This window comes from Electrophorus electricus, chromosome 26 (assembly GCF_041902795.1).
Source record: "Electrophorus electricus isolate QZ-2024a chromosome 26, ASM4190279v1, whole genome shotgun sequence".
In the NCBI taxonomy this organism is placed as follows: Eukaryota; Metazoa; Chordata; class Actinopteri; order Gymnotiformes; family Gymnotidae; genus Electrophorus; species Electrophorus electricus.
In genome coordinates, this window is record NC_137522.1 from 4666005 (window position 1) to 4683521 (window position 17517).

General features: G+C 38.6%; 1 protein-coding gene across 5 annotated transcripts in view; it reads left to right on the forward strand.

The window, feature by feature from the left end:
- Positions 1 to 17517, forward strand: part of armc9 (armadillo repeat containing 9) — a 30692-nt gene that overhangs the window by 483 nt on the left and 12692 nt on the right. For 3 of the 5 annotated variants that reach the window (XR_014120071.1, XR_014120072.1, XM_027023432.3), the window contains exons 2-20: positions 536 to 621; positions 2972 to 3097; positions 4232 to 4402; positions 6036 to 6191; positions 6340 to 6428; positions 7995 to 8044; positions 8327 to 8484; positions 8631 to 8729; positions 9256 to 9291; positions 10901 to 10935; positions 11206 to 11314; positions 11794 to 11886; positions 13010 to 13100; positions 13418 to 13541; positions 15529 to 15668; positions 15933 to 16009; positions 16475 to 16549; positions 16827 to 16917; positions 17215 to 17273. Coding sequence is in view for 1 of the 5 variants with exons in the window: in XM_027023432.3 (XP_026879233.3) it covers positions 547 to 621; positions 2972 to 3097; positions 4232 to 4402; positions 6036 to 6191; positions 6340 to 6428; positions 7995 to 8044; positions 8327 to 8484; positions 8631 to 8729; positions 9256 to 9291; positions 10901 to 10935; positions 11206 to 11314; positions 11794 to 11886; positions 13010 to 13100; positions 13418 to 13541; positions 15529 to 15668; positions 15933 to 16009; positions 16475 to 16549; positions 16827 to 16917; positions 17215 to 17273 (1854 nt within the window). In the remaining 4 variants the exon portion in view is untranslated. Of the gene's footprint in view, positions 1 to 535; positions 622 to 2971; positions 3098 to 4231; positions 4403 to 6035; positions 6192 to 6339; positions 6433 to 7994; positions 8045 to 8326; positions 8485 to 8630; positions 8730 to 9255; positions 9292 to 10900; positions 10936 to 11205; positions 11315 to 11793; positions 11887 to 13009; positions 13101 to 13417; positions 13542 to 15528; positions 15669 to 15932; positions 16010 to 16474; positions 16550 to 16826; positions 16918 to 17214; positions 17274 to 17517 lie in introns of all 5 variants that reach the window. The other 2 variants (XR_014120073.1, XR_014120075.1) reach the window with 2 other exon arrangements.

The window sequence follows — 17517 nt, forward strand, 5'->3', positions numbered from 1 at the left end:
TAGCGTACCTGGCTAGAATTTCTGATGTGTCTGTTAGCTAAGTGTAAAAGTAAGCAACGATTCCTGCCGCTATTTGATTCGGAAAATGTATCGTCAGTGCGTTAAAACATAAGACTGTAACCTACAATTTTTTTTATGAAATGGCTACACTGGGTAGTGTTCACCTAGCTGTTTAAAGATTGGTGTAGCTTTTGGTTAAACATGGCATTTCAAAGAAAGAGGTGAATCTGAACCACACAAGGCTCAATTAATAAAGTATAGTGTGATTTAGATAATAATAATAATGAGGATGATGATGAAAACAATGATGTTGGTATGGAGTTTACCTCTTACATCCCAGTGTTCATGATGTCAAACACCCAAAGGGCTGCAGGAGGGCAAGCTTACAGTTTAACAAATAATTTGCTTTATTGTGCTGGATTGCACATTAATTAAATAATGTTTTGGAAGAATATAAATACTAAAGTGCCCAGTGTACCGATCCTTAGATTAAACATGTGGATAACTCCTTTTCTCTCTTTGTTTTTTTAAACAGACGGGGGATACATGAATTCCAAAAAAGGTCAAGAGATGGGGGATGTTTTGGCAAATGAAGCAGATCTACTTTTGATGATTAAAGAAGTAGGTTTATCTCATGTTTATGAATAAATGGCAGTTCGATTGGTTAAGTATACTATATTCCTGTACACTCCTGTTAATGACTGAGTTCATATATTTCAGCCATTGCTCATAGGTGTAGTTATAAAATTGAGCACACAGCCATGCAATCTCCATAGACAAGCAATGGAAGTAGAATGCGATGTATTGAAGAGCCCAGTGACATTAAAAACAACACAACTTTGCCACAAGTCAGGTGGAGAAATGTCTGCACTGCTAGATCTGACCAGGTCAACTGTAGGTGCTGTTATTGTGAAATTGAAGCAATAGCAGCAGTTCAGACATGAGGAGGTAAACCATGCAGAGCAGGGCTGCTGAGTGCTGAAGCATGTAGCATCTAAACATTTCCTATCCTATGTTGTCACTCCCTACTGATGTCTAAACTGTCTATGGAAGCAACACTGGCACAAGAACTGTGCATCATGAATTAGGTTTCTATGGCTGAGCTGCTGCACACATACCTAAAAACACTATATGCAATGTCAAGCATCAGCTGGAGTCCACAATGCATGTGGATTGTGGAGTAGTGGAAAGGAGTTCTCTGGAGTGATGAATCATGATTTACTATAGGCTGATTTCCTATATGAGGCCTAATGGTTCTGTATGGGCAGTACTACACTATGAGTGGCTGCATGACTCTACTCATTCCCACTGGCATGCCATTCCTGTTTTGAAGCTTTCAGTTGACAATCTGAAAATCACCATTTTACTGAATTTATGAAGTAAATCAAAACTGGAGCCAGAGGTACTACTTGGCGTACGCCATCTTTCAAGTATCATGGAAGATAAGCATCAAGACTCCTCTCACTTATAAGTGCAATAAGTAGATGACAAAGCACTTATGTAAATTGCTGTGGACAAGCATTTCGTTTATATGCCGTAAATATAAGCACAAAGTACAGACTGACAGAACCTAAGATTTTTAGTAAAATCAGCAAGTGGAGAAGTGGTCATCTAGCTAATGCCCACGAATATTGTACTGAACTGAAATTAATGTTAGGTAGCTAGAAAAATAGCCCAATTAGCACATTGTAATGAAGAGGTTATCTAACTAGCTATATAATCTGTGAGCTAGCTAGAAAACCAGGGAGCAGGTTAATCTATAGAAATTTTTCATAAGAACCTCATCCTTAAAATGATCATCATTTTGAGTACCTTGCTAACTTTGGTTATGCGGTAGCTAGATATCAAAATGAATCACTAACCCCCACCACCCCCCCCAAAAAAATGGAAAAGAACAAAAGCAAAATGGCAAACTAAAGAAAAAAGGCAATTTTGCTTCAGAACAGTCAAACTGTATCAAAATTCTGTTGTCATCTGTACATAAAACATAAACTCTCTCTTGAAGGTATATTACTACACAGGTTGTGTAATTTGTCATTTTAAATATTAAGCCCATTTTACACCAAACATATAACCTTTTACATCAGCCATGTGTTTTACATCAGCCATGCAGCTGTAATATGCTATGGAAAGCCAAGTAATTAAAAAGCATTGATAACATGCAACAATGAGTTAACAATGCGCAATGTGCTGTTTAGATATTGTCAATGCATTAATTTTTCGCAATTATGTACAAGTTATGTAAATGATGCATAAACATGTTGACAACACATTAAGAACGTGAACTCAGAAATACACAGCATGTACATATTTTAAATGACAAAAAAGTACAACTAACAAAAACAACAAATTTTCCTACCTCGTATATGTATATTTTTCACCACTGTTTGGCACCCCCTTTTTCGTACTAAAGCATACCCTCTTTTTGTGCCTCTAGCAAACCCTTAAAATTACAGAAAAGGTTTAACCCTAGTGTTTAGCAACCAGTGGGGACTTATGAGACTTACCCATTCAAACTGGACAATTGGCCAAACAGGTCAAAATTATAGGAAATTGACACCTCAGATTACATGTTGTTAATGTATTGTTTATGCATTGTTTAGTTGATGTGAAAAACACATTGATGACAGATCATTGGCCATGTTTGCACATTGTTAACATGTTTATTCATGTTTAGCCTCAGGGTCATTGCAGTCAGTGTGTAGTATTTAAGGTGGAATGTAAAATGTGACCAAGGAGCTGTGAATAAGGAGCTAACTTCAGCCTTGTCATGCAGTTTCTGATGTGGGCTTTGAGTTTCACTTGTGGCTCTGTTGCCTTGCATATGTGCATGCAGGGTTAAAATTTGCCCAGACAGTATAAGAAACCAGAGATGTTTTGCCTTTAACTTTTGGTTACTGTCATGCTGAGCAATTATACCCTTTCAGTATATCCATAATCACACATTAATGTAAAATTTCATAATTACCAGTACCTGAAGTTCTGTGAGTTGGAGGAAACATTGAAGATCTTTGAGAAAGAGTGCAAAAGCAAAGGGAAACCTGTCCCAAAAGCACCAAGCAGCTCACCTGGAGATTCCAAAACCTTGATCATTCAGGTATGGCAAATTGCAGTTCTGCAGGAATGTTCTTGAATGTTGACCCATAAATGTTTTACACGTGCAGCTTGTGAGATTTACATGCTCACTGTGACTTGTGTTCAAAACTTTATGCAAAAAGTGAGCTACACAACTTTCAGATGGGTATCTTATATTGGTTAGAATATAAGTTTACAAATCTTCCAGTCCTAACACACCTGCTTCCATTCATCATCAGGTTGCTAATTTTCTAGATCCGGTCAGTCAGAGATTTTAGAGAAGCATACATCAGCAAACAGCAATGAGATGCCTTGTAAATGAGTGCTTACTATAAGTTTACTTATAGCTTTCAGTTCTGAAGTTTAGTGTTACTATAATTTACACTGTCCTCTTCTTCATGTATTAAGAATGAGTCTTAAATAGAGGTATCTAGCTGTATATTCTTTATTCAACAGTGCGTTAGATTCATCTCAGTGTCTTTGCCAAATGTTTGCATGATAGATTTGGCCATAGTACCTTCATGCAGAGTAATTTTTGAAGTGAAAGAATTATGAAGAATTCTAACATTATGGAAACTTTTCTTTCCTACCCAGAAAGAGAGTTATTTAGAGAAAGATAATCTAATTAGAAAGATAAGATAATGTCCATACATTATAGGTAAGTAAACATTGTTTTCATAATATATGCAAATATTTTAAATAAATACACATATACAAACACATGGAAAAATAGAAGAGCTGTCTTGATTGCTAAACCATTTCACATTATGTAAAAAATTTTGGTTTTTATGTTGCATTCACTTTTTTATTATAGCAGAATGTGGCTTCCCTTCTTAGTAGGTTATATTACAAATACATGCAATATTTCAGACAGGTATACCATTGAACCAACCCAAAAGCCCATGGGCAGAATACTTCAGTTACTTTCAGTTCATTTGTTTTTGCTCTTCAGTTTAGTTAAAATTAAATGATCATTAAATACCCCCAATAAATGTATGTGGAAAAATCTGTAAATGCTTAATATGACTAGATGGCAGGCTTGTATTTAAGAGAGCTGTTAAATGTGGCCTTGTGTTCTCTATAATATAATCTAATAGTTTCACTGACATTTATTGAGCTTGTAAGTGTTTTGTTGTTGTTTTTTTTGCATCTTCAGAAGGATCTCCTTAGCTCATTTGATGATGGAGATATGAAGGTATTCTTTGAGCTGTGGGCAGAACATGTTCCTGAAGACATCCGGGACAATGACCCAGCTGTCCGGAAACTGGAATTCTACTTGCACATTCATTTTGCTATCTACCCACTGAAGAACTCTCTTGGAAGACAGGTCAACTTCACTTTTATTGTGTACTTGAAATGTTCATGTTTGAAAAATTTGCTTTATCCTGTTGTTCTTTCTCTAGCCAGCAGATGTCCCTGCTGAAACAAAAAAAACTTCTTTTGGGCTGCTGTAGTGCTATGACTAAGCTAGTGCAGACACCCTCAGACAAAATTCACACTTGTCTCTGCATGCTACTTCCGTGTATCAGGGTTAATGGTTAACCGGTAACCTGCAGTCTATTAGAGTGAGTCATTTTCTCAGGACAGACACCACCCTGAGACATATAGTACTACTAATAATAATCAACATCATCTTCATCACCATGATCATAACTTTATTAATATAGAACTTTTTAAACACATTTTACAAAGGGTTTTTCAGAAAATAAAAGAGTAGGTTCTGAATGGCACAGGTAGGATTGGTGTAATATTCTCTTTCATCTTTGCATGGGCTAGTCATCTGTTCTATGTAGACACATTACAATGATCCAGACAGGATGATACAAATGCATGTATGAGATTTTCACTGTCAGTAGTTATGAGGATGTTTCTGACCTTGGCTGTGTTATGCAAATGCTGTTCTAGAGACAGTGCTAACATGGTATTTAAAATTTAGATCAAATGTGACGCACAGATTTTTGATATGGTGTTTGGGATTATCTGATAGGTATGCTAGATATGCTATTGCCCCTCTGCATTCATGAACATTCCCAATAATATCTGTGATAAAACAGAATTATGATCCATCCAGGACTTGATGTCTTCTAGACAATTAAAAATGAAGTCATTGGGATCAGAGGCTAGGGACAATTGTGTGTCGTCTTTGTACTGATAAAACTAAATAGATTTACTGATGAGTTTGGCCAGTGGGAGCGTTTAACGATTAAAGAGTGCTGGTCCCAAAAGTGAGCCCTGGGGGACACAACAGGATAGACCATAGCATTTAGAGTTGCTCTCACCTAGTGCCACATAGTACGCATGACTAGTCAGATATGACTGGAACCAGTTCAGAGTAACACCAGTTAGGGCAACCCAGTCTTTTAGACAGATTAGGAGTATATGATGGTTTACAGTGGCAGCACTAAGGTCAAGAAGACCAATATAAACAGGTTACCGATATCAGATTGTTTAGGACCTTGGTGAGCAAAATCATTAATGTAGTTTCTCTCATGTAATGAGCTCTAAAACGAGCCTAAAAAATATCATTCAATTATTTGTTTAAGTAATCTTGTTATCAAGATAATTAAGGTACCACCTTCTTAGTGATCTTTCCTATGAATGGAATATTGGAGATTGTTCTATAATTGTTAGGATTTAAGGTTGACCCTTCTTCAGAAGAGGCCTGATAACTGCTGTTTTAAGACTCTGTGGGCAAATTCCTTGTTTAAGTGAATGATTAACAATATTGATATTGCCATTCAACAGTGCACAGAAAACCTTTGTAGAGAATCTTGTACATATGGGGTCTAGGGGACATCTGGTGTTGTCTGAGAGTAAATTTATTTTAAACTGCTAATATCCTATACTTTTTGTATCGATCTTCCTGCATATTAAACATTTATCACAAATCAGTGAAAACCTCTACCTGGTGTCCCTATAAAGCTCTGGTATCTGATCTTAGACAGACCATGTTCCAACAGGAAAAGGCTGAGATTGGTGAGCAGATGAGCCAGTTCAGGCACTACCTGGAGACCAGAGGGGCGGCGCTGAGCCACACCACTGAGTTTCTGCCCTTCTATGCCCTACCTTTTGTGCCCAATCCAGCAGTGCACCCTTCATTCCAAGAGCTCTTCCAGGTGCATGACCCCCTCCCCCCTACCAAATTGCACACCTGTGTAGCTGCCTTCTCAAATGCTACTTTTATTGTTTAATTGTGCTTTAGCAAAATTTACATACTTTCTGCCATGGCGGGTTTAATGTGTCTTGTTTGTTTGTTTCATTTAGGATTCCTGGACACCAGATTTAAAGAAAAGGCTTGAGAAGCTCTTGGCTCTGACACTAAAAGCCTCAGCCACACCGAGGCTGCTCACTCTGTATGTATCCTTTTACTTTAAATCGTTGTAGTGGGAAAGCTGGTCTTTCTAAATGTAACACATTTATTCATTACATTGCCTTTCAGAACTTAAAAAACTAAATTATATCAGTTGTTTATGGTACCAGTTTGGATTAGGTGTAGCCAGTTGTTCATTGTCACACATGTAACATTAACTTTGACAAAGAGGTATTGGCACAAAAAGTAGAAATATGATTATATTTTAAATGAATTTTAGTGGTTCGTTATTTAACATTGCCTTTACACATGAAAAGCAAATATCCAACTTCTAGTCCCCTGTCTTCATCAACAAATATTAATAATTATTTGGCTGATAGTAGTTGAAATATGCTTTATTATAAAACCTGCTATATCTGTACACATTTAAGCCCTATATGGACAGGATTAGTTTTACATGGGGAGGCTGGGTAATATAATTATTAGCCCCATTCTTCACTGATTTAATTGTGTCCAAATACACCATGTCAGTCATTTTTACAGAATTTGTACTTTCACATAAGTAAAGCACCTTTTAACTACTACAAAATGACAGGTAAAAATAACCCCAGGTTTTGTTAATCCTGTATGAATTGCCATGTCAGTAAATATTCCATAATATCCTATGGAAAATTTGTTTTCACGCTTCTTCTCAAGCATAGCATTCAAGGAATAATTTACTGGCCAAAGGCATTCTCAGAGGAGCAGCACGTCTGGTAGAATTTGGTACTACATGAGGTTTATGTAGCCGGCTCATGTTACAACCCAGAATATTGTTATTATAAGCATTTTTTATTAAATATCAGAATGTTGCATAGATTATGATGCGTGTAGGATTAAAGACAAGTCAGTTAGGAATTTAGACCCAATCTAATTTATAATAGCCATATATAATAGATATATATAATGTTTAATATTCCATGCAACAATAACATTTTGTGGTTGCAACCATTGAATTCTAGCTACATATTATGCATGGATTTTTTTTATGTGATGATAATTTGTAAATTGAGTAGCCACTCCCATTTCTGTTCTTTTTATATCCAGATTTCTTATCCATGAAAATTAGCCATAAATATTACAGACGTCCTGGGGTAAAATTACATTAACTCACATCCTTATGTAAATCTATTCCATTCCACTGGGGCTTTGGGGGAAGAACAGAAAATGAATTGTGTTTTTTTGGTTTTGTTTACTTAAGTCTATGGATATGTGTGAAATTGAACAATTGGCAGCTTTATAGAAACTTTGCATACCAGTTTAGCTCGTTGTTCATCTGACATGGATGTTATGTGTCTTATTCCTCTGAAAGCAGTGAGACTGGAATAATCACAGACAGTGACGCCTTTAAGGCTCATGCTGTACATACTCTGGAGGAGGCTCAGACTGGTGTGTGGGTCTAGTGTGTATGCTCCAGTAGATGTTTTTTCTAGTGGCATGCCTTTTCAGAGATAGATTGTTCCAGATCAATCAGGGTTACTATTAGTCTGGATGATTGAACAGCTCAGTGACAGTTAATGGTGCTACAAAAGTAAGCAGAATTCCTGTACAGTATGAAATTTCGTTCCAGTGTTTCCTTAGCTGCTGTTCAACAGAGAGACAGTGCAAAAGAAAACAAGGGTAAAGTACTCATTCGATATTCATACTTGGTTGAATATTAGACCTCATCGCTCTTGCATTTTTTGCATTATGACTGTTATTTGTTTTTTGTGCATTATTAATGTAACATTGAAGACGCAAAGCTTACATACCCTTTTCTGCAGGTTTTATTTATTATCTATTAATTTACTTTGATTCTTTCTTAGTTACTCTGTTTCATCGATTGCATTTTACCCTTGCCACTCTGCGTATTTGGGAAATGATATGAGACTGGTGCTCATATGTGTATTTGTGTGCTCCCAGAGAGCTCGAAACAGGTGCATGCCCAGCTGGCTGAGGCAGAGAAGAGAGCTGCCAGCTACACCAGGAGGTTCAACAGGATGCAGGCCGACTACCACAACCTCATTGGTGTGACGGCTGAGCTTGTGGACTCACTGGAGGCCACCGTCAGTGGGAAGATGGCAAGCAATGATCTCCCTCACATCCTCACACTCGTACACATGTACACACACATGCTCAAAGTAACACGCAGCACCTTTTGGCAGCACCCAGTCTACTCCAACCCCAGAACAAACAGCATGCTTACAGGAAACGTGCCTTTTCACAGATCTCCCCTGAGTACCTCCAGGGTGTGTGCATACGTCTGTTCAATGGGCAGATGAGGCAAAGCGCTGCTCAGAGCATTGACTTCACAAGGCCTGGCACAGTGAGTCACAACGCAAGCACACACACACGTCAACAATGATGAACGTGTTTGATCAAAGGCTAATATCCAATCAAGATGAATTGAGTTTGTCTAAGCTCATATTACTGCTATGATGTTTCTGCATTTCACAAATCACTTGGCATCAAATTCCCATTCATCAGGTTGACCTTTGATTAATTTTAAGGTTGTATACAAATAAATGAAGAAGAGGAGGTGTATTTGTAGTTGGAATATGGTTTCATCCTATTGACTTATTCCTTTTGTCCTGTTTTATCTCCTTAATATTAAGGGCAAAATGACCAATATATTTTTGAAAGTTTATTTTTAATAAAAAGGCATGTGACCAGTACCAGTGTTAATAGTGTCAGGAAACATTTTGGCACTCTTGGAATTCATTCACACACTTGATTGGTCATTTATACTCAGTAACTATGAAAAAAGAAAATCTGCCTCTAAATCAAAGTATTCCCCATTGTTCTGCTCAATGTGTCCTCAACCATTTCTTTGTGTCTGCCTGTGTGTGAAGGGATATTACTCTATGACTCCCTATGATGATGGATATGTAAGTTGCTGGCCTATCTTCATCTCTCTCCTTCTTTCTTTCCCTCTGTCTTGCTCTCCCTCCCCCCCTCTCCTTGGCACGCCTGCCTCACTCCCCCACCCCACCCCTGCTCCTTTACATGTGTCCTTTTGTGTGAGTGCCAAATCCCTCTGGTTCCTCCAGTGGTTTGCCCCCGTTTCGTGAGACGAATATCCTTGCTCAGCATAACAATGCTCCTCTTTGTTCAGTGAGGTTGCAGGATAACTCCCACAGGGCATGCGTTACTTGGCATTTAGCATTATCTAATTCCCCTTCTCCCATTTGCTCACCCCAGTAGACAGGTGACCAGACCCTTTTAGACTAAAGCCATATGTTTCAAAATTTGTCATATTTAAAGTTAAAAGTAAAAGGGCTTGCACAGCTAGGAATTGGAAGGAGTGAACTCGTGTCCAGCACCCAGTGGCTGCGCATGGCAGAGCTTTGAGAGTCATGCTCCCCAGAATCAAGCTCTCCAAAGGATTCCGGATCCAAGCCTTGTACAAACCTTCGTCATCATGAGGCAAACATGCGCAAGGAAGGCAAATATTTAGGGCTAGCACACAAGATTTGCGGCACTCGAACGTGTGCATGCTTTGATTAACGTCATCTGAAACAATGCTCCAACCTTTAACTTATCAACACTAACCATATGCGTGGATTATTAGAATTATTTTGTTACAGGAGGTTAAGGTGCCACCCTCTGCCTTTCCTCTATAGAATGTGCTAACATTAAAATGTACAAAAAGCATGAATTCTAGTCTTTTACACTTTTGTTGAGTTTTATTTTTTATTTGGTTTGAGTAAACTCTCAACCAAAGACTAGCAGAAGTAAAGCACCTTATTGTATTGTGCTGGTGATCAGCAGTGGCGTGCTCTCTGGACTTGAAGTGAAACCTGAGCCGTCATCAGGTACAGGAACGACTGCAAGGAATATCCTTAACCCCTGCCCCACCCCCTGAGGGAAGACCTGCTCTGCCCACAGGAATTTCAGTCCCCTAACTGCATGATTTTATCAACATACATACCAAACCTATGATTCTGCATGCAACCCAACCATACAAACACACAATCTGACGTACCACTATAGTTAACATTTTCTAAACCTTTGTACAGAGTCGGATGAACTGTAAATATTTGTGAGCATTTGTCACAAACTGCAGCTCTCTTTTTTTTTTCATTACTGTTAAATCAAAGAGTAGATTTCTTGTAAATAGTAGATAATAGGTTTGGGGGTTTTTTTTAGTTCTCATCAGCTGGAAAGTGAAACAATATTTGCTTGTATGGCTGATATTTAGTTACAACCTGCTGCAAATCGTAAGACTATTGTCCATCTTTGACTTTATTTTAGACCTAGTGAAGACCTCAGAGAAACTTTAAGATCCTAACTGACAGTAATGATGAAACACAGCAATTATCTGTGGCTACATGCAGACTTGTGCCATGATGTGCATGTGTGTCTGTGTCTGTATGTCTGTGTCTGTGTGTCTGTCTGTCTGTCTGTGTGTGTGTGTGTGTGTGTGTGTGTGTGTGTGTGTGTGTGTGTGTGTGTGTGTGTGTGTGTGTGTGTGTGTGTGTGTGTGTGAGAGAACAGGCCTCCTCCATGTTACGAGCCTCCATTGCAGCCCAGTAAGTAATATTTCCTATTGCAGTGTTTAAAGTGAAGAATGAGGTGCTTTCTGAATGCTGATCACTCAACAGTAAACAGTGTATATGTGCATATGATTCCCACTGTATGTGACCCATGATCCCTGATTCCATGATCCTTGGCTTATAATTAAATTATAGACAAACAAGTTTTTCATACAGCAACAATCTCCCACCTCCAGTACTGGTGTTTGTGTGCTGATGTGTGCATGCTGCTGGCCTTCCTCACTCCAATGTCTCTGTCCACATTAGGCCCAAAGACGTGCCATTGCTGCCTTCTCTGGACTATGAGAAGCTCAAAAAGGATCTGGTAACTGGTTCAGACAGACTCAAGGCCCTGCTGCTTCAGGCACTGCGCTGGGTATTATAACCAACATCCAACCCCTTAACAACCCCCCCCCCCCCCCCCACTAAACCATTTCCTTTTTAGAGGTGGATAGTTCAGGTTAGTCAGAACTTCATTATTTTGCACCAAGCACCTGCATTCCAGTTGATGCCAGAGTCAGTCATGCCTGGAAGTCCCTCTATCCTAATTATCGGATACTCAGAAGATTCTTCCCTTTCTGGGTTGTTGTTTTTTTGCATTGTAGAGTTTGCCCTTTGACATGTTAACTGAACTGGGAAGCATAACAAGTAACAAATAATTGCTGTTATCTGTAGTTTAAATTTCAGAAACCTCTTGCCAGTAGTTGAAAAAAAAAATTATAGTTTGTATAGTGTACAGCCTTTGTCCCCAGCACAGGTCCAAACCCAGTGTGTTGATTATAGATATGGAAAGGCTCACCTTGACTTTTTTCAGATGTGTGACTCATGCTGGCTGTGTCCTTTGGAAATTTGTAGAGACTGACGCGTTCTCTACAGGGGGAGCAGAGAGATACGGTTCTGCAAGCTTTCATCAGTAACGACCTGCTAGACAGCCACACCACCAAACAGGTGCTGCCCCTCTGTGTCTTCTGCAACATGTCAGAAAGAAAAAAAACATGAACTTATCCATTGTAACCTATTTGTTTGGAATCTAGGGTTAGGGTTAGAGTACATTGCCTTGAACTCAGTATAAAATAAGTTGTTAATAATGTTGTGGTCTCTGTATAGCAATGATTCTTGATTGCAGAATGAAATACGTTGAAATTTGCTGTAATGTACTTTATTCTGTTTCCTCTTCACTCTTGGCACATAGAGATGGGGATAGTGTAAAAGGTTTCCTATCATGAAAATGTATTACCAAACTTGTTATTGTGGTATTGCTAAAATAACCTTTACACCATTTAAAACAAGACACATATTTAAGTAATTTTACTGCAGTTATTTTATTAATAGTCTTTATTGAACCTTTCCTAATTCTAATAACAAAAAATATAATGTCATATAAATGTGAAATAATGCCAGCATTGCTTTTTACTGCTTAGATTATCAACACAATTGCATGGAACTACAGCAGTAATAGTACGGTGGTTATTTCCTTATTTAAAAAAGAATCATATAGTTATCATAATTATTAACAATTGAAGTTTAGTTTTACACTGCAATCTAGTTTTACACTGCAATATATTGTTAAAACCAGTAATCATTCCATCCTTAGTTGCCAGCTTTTCATTAAAAAAGAAGCACTCATCTTTCCACAGGTACCACCTACATCAGTGCAGATGTCTAACTCACAAAATGTTCAACTTCCTTCTTAGCATCAGTCTTTCCCTCAGGTGTTGAGGGACCTGGATGTGAACACTATTAGCTTTCAGTATCCATTCAACATGGCAGCCATGTTAAACTCACTTTAGGCACCAAATTCGAAATCATGCTTATGGCCTTCAGACACTCCTTTCTGAATGAAGTTATGCCTGAATGCAGCTCTTGTCTCAGTTTCTCTCCGTTTCTCTTTCTCTTAGTTCCGAAACCCATGTGGGAACACTAAAGCACAAAGCCAGTTTCAGTTTGCTTTGTTTGATGGACAATTTGATTAGATGCTGACGCAGCATTTGCAAGCTAAAATAAACTGAAATTGCTTAAACAGTAACACTCTTTTCTGTCACAAAAACTGAAAGGCCTCTCTAATTTGCAGAAGTCTGTGCTCCATCTCATCAAATCAAAGAATGAGATTGTGAGGCAGTATATGGCTCGACTGATCAATGCCTTCGCCTCTCTGTCAGAGGGTAAGAAGCAGTATTTATAGAGTTTTACTTTATTAATTAAAAGTCTGGATGACACACTGTTATCTAATGTACTGTGTGGCTGGTTAAGTTTGGTGTAAGGGGTAGGTTATATGTAGGGTATAATTTGGCTAAGGTTGGGCTAGGAATAGGGTGGTGATTTGTGGGGTATGTTTGATTAAGTTTAGAGGTTGGAGTAAGGGTAGGTTATTTGTAGGCCGTAGTTAGTGGTAGGGATAGGGTATTTGTTTGTGGTAGGGTAGTGGTAGGGTTAGATGCTGGTGTCAGGATTTAGCTAAACCATGTCTTGTTCTCCCCAGGCCGCACATACCTTTCTCAGGTGCCATCTTTGCTGAGACCTCTGGTGGACTGTCTGCAGACAGAAAAGAAGGACTCAGTGACGAGAGAGAATGTTCTGGGAGCCCTGCAGAAGCTTAGCCTCAGGTATCCTATGAGAAGACTGATGCACCCCTGGCCACATGTATATGTCACAAAACCTTTGTTCTCATTAACATGGCATGAAGCAATATGAAAGAAGTCTTTCAAAACTTTATTCAGTCAGTCCTCTATTCAAAGTCAAGTCAAATTTATTTATATAGCTCTTTTTAAAGCACTCATTGTCACAAAGCAGCTTTACAGATGTACGGGTCAAGGTATATAATGAGCAAGCCGAAGGTGACAGTAGCAAGTAAAAACTCCAAGGGTTGAAATGAGGAAGAAACCTTGAGAGGGCCACAATTCAAGAGGGATCACATCCTCCACCGAGTGTCCCAGCTAGTAACCAGAACATGTTATTATGTTATTTTTAGTCAACATAGCCACTGTAGTATAGATGAGGGAGCCTCAGTTCCTCCAGTGGGTCTAGGCTTGGTGAGCTATTTCTGACAAAGCATCATCAAATCATCTACGCACAGCATCAGTTCATCTACTGGCTGCTTTGGTTCATCTACAGGCAGGACCGGGACATTTTCTGAGATACTTTGTTGCCAATGAGCAGGTATAGTCCACTGTTGTCATCATCTCTGCTGTAGCATGCAAATAAAACAGAAAGCTGTAGGTTAGATCTGTACAGACGAACACCAGGTGATTAGTTTGTAACTCCAGCAGGTTTATCTGTAGCAGCATAACTAAAAGAGAGGGCCATAACTTGAGAGGGGGTGATTACAGGCCTGAGGGCTCTCTGAGACTTAGCATTCCAGCCATATTGCCCTCCACCCATTCCACCCATAGCCTTGTCACAAATCTGAGTGTATGCATGAAGTGGTCAGACAGGTGTCAACAACTCAGATTTTCTTCTGAATTAATTCTGATAAAAATTCTGATAACACCATGGTCCACCACTGAATTCTGACACCAGCCAACAATTACAAAATAGCTACATTCCAAAGTCTCGCTGCAGCCAAGGTAGGTCACATTTCATAGAAGGCTATGTCACAGAAGGACCCTTCGTACACAGCCTAGAAATGCAGTCTACATTCGGAGCCATTTTGAGGACACACCTGATGTATCCTTCTATGCCCTTGGTTACCACCAGTTCTCTGTGCATGTGCGATGCAAAGGAAACAAAAACAGCACCAGGAAAATGGTGTAAAAAGAAACAGAAGGAGAGTTAGTTTTAAAATGTAATGTTTTTCACATGCTTAAATTCAACTTTGTTACCTTGTAATATGATTGATTGATTAATTAAAGCATTCATCCAAATATCGTATTTTAATCAGAAGTATATAGCTATATATTATGTAGCGTATTGTATTACATAAGCTTGTTGGCTAGCTACCATAGCAAATGCTAACCAAAATAGCATACTTTTACTTAGTGGTAGTTTATTTTTAATCCCAGTAAACACTTTAGCTTGAAGTTTTAGTGTTTAAGAGGATGCGAACTATATACAGACCTTTCTGGTGATGTCACCATGCAGCCTCATTGGACTGTTCCATTTGTTTGTCCATTAGGCTACTAAGAAAGTAAGAGAGAGAGGTGGAGCAGGTGTGTGCATTGCTAGTGTATAATCACGACAAATGAAACCCAGAGCCAAATGTGAATGATGACAGATCTTTCAGTGTGCCCAAACAAATCTTAACATGCTATCACCACTGGTTTATGTACACCAGATTGACAACTTGGCCGAGTGCCATGAGGTGCTGTGTGTTGCAGATGGTACATTATGTATACACGTGGTGCGGAGGTGCAGACCATGTACAACTAGTGGAGACATATAATGAATGAAAGCCTCCAGCTAGTAAACTACAGTTTGAAAAAGCATCTGTCAGATTCTGGATATCTGATGTTTATTTTATTTTATTTTTTTATTTCATACACAGAAGTAATTCAAATGTTTTGGTTCATATTCTGCTGGATTGTAATTGTCTGCATTTGTGGGGTTTTATGTATATATAGTTGTTGTTGACACCTGTGTTTGTATGTTCCTTAGACGCGTCCATCAGTCTGCTCTGATCAGATATGGACTGATAGGATGGCTGGTTGGTGAACTACAACACTCCGACTGTCTTTCTGACTACACTCTAGAATATGCGGTAGCCCTGCTCATGAACCTCTGCTTGCGCACACAAGGTACCAAGCCTCCCCTCACTCAATAGGCACCTTTTGTTCCATCAGGTGTTGGCTCCAATTACCGTTTATTTTCATAAGTCAACTTTAATTGGCATAGGTTTTTATAGACTTTGTGCGTTTTCTGTAGTAAATGCTAAAATTAGTGGCCCTGAAGGATAGTTGCCCTTGAGTGACCCTCAGTGTACTAGAGAATATTTTCTAAATATTTTGTAAAAAAGTCATTAAATGAATGAGATACTTGACCAGCTATTGATCATGTTCCAGGAAAGAGACAGTGCATGGAAAGAGCAAAGCATGTATTAAAGGTTCTGACTGATCTACTGGGACATGAGAACCGCGAGGTACCTTTTATCTTGCTTCAGTCTCTGTGATCGCTGGCATGTATAGTCACTGCTATGTGCAAGAAAAATTACATGCAAAAAATAATAAGATGGTTTGCTGAAGTTCTTCAAAACTCAATGTTTTTTTTTGTTTTTTTTTATTAGACCTTATCAGAAGTAGTCCAGTCAGTGGTGTATTGTTGACTTAACATGGTAACCCATTCATAGTTACTTCCTTTTTAAGTACGCATACTCATGCATATTTTTTTCAGCCATAGACCATCAAATTCCTCCCATATACTCATGCAAATAACTTTGTTGCATGAACAAAGAAAAGAACATTTTTAAATTTGTGTCAAAGCACAATGAATTCAGTCCTTGCTGTTTTCTTTCATTTTCATTGACAATTATTTGGAATACACTATTTATTTTTATTATATGTTGGTCTGTGTGTGTGTGTCTATGTGTTTGTGTGTATGTGTACAGATCCGTCCCTATGTGAATGGAGCTTTGTACAGCATTCTAAGTATCCCAACTGTACGGAAAGATGCCAAAGAGATGGTTAGTGTTTAACCTTTAAACCAAGACTTATATGTAACACACCTTACAGTCATGCCCTCACTTACATTTCACATCTCACCGCTTTTCTGGCACTGTTGCCTAATATTCCTGGTTCTCAGATCTGAGGAATAATCTCAACCAAATGCACGTTTTAACATGGAAGCCCAAAGTCCCTAATGACTAAAAATCATGCTTCATCTGTATTTGCACATTGACCATTATAAGTCAGTGAGTCGCCAATTTGCAGTGCTGATGATGATGTTTGACTGGGTTTTAGAGTTTGGAGGAGATCCTGCACTGCTACACTAAAGAAGACAGTCCTGAGCTCAATAGACAAATTGAGTTCATTATTAGACAACTAAACTCAGGTACGAAGGACCAGTGGATGTGTCATCTAACATGATTAGTACAGTACATAACCATACATTCTTCTTTTTTTATATATTGCCCTCCCCTCACTAAATTTTAACCTTTATAGAGGAAAGGCATGCCACCTGCGTGCAGAGAAAAGGGTGTGATGTTTACTCGGTGTTACTGAGTGTTTGCCTTTTTTTTTTTTTTTTTTGCGTAAAAGTTAGCGTAACGTCATGTTACTAAAACCAACCGAATCTTGCTTCACTACATACACACCCTCATCTTTCTTATCTCACTTCATGTTTGTTCAGAAGAGGTACTGGAACATGAGGCGGAGTCAGATGATGAAGAGGAGGAGGAGGAGGAGGAGGTAAATTGTGAAGAATTCTGTTAATGTGTGTGAGGGCCCTTATCCCCACTCACTGCATGTGTGTATGCCGTTAGTGACCCCTACACTCCCTACATTGGCCTGACCTGTTAATATGCTGCAGTTTCAGTTCACAATTTCCTACTTGGCAAAACGTGTTGGTTTTTTTATTTATTTAATTTTTGTCGTTGTTATTTTTTATTTTCTTACCTGTCTCATAATGTCCCTAAATCAAAGACATGTTCAC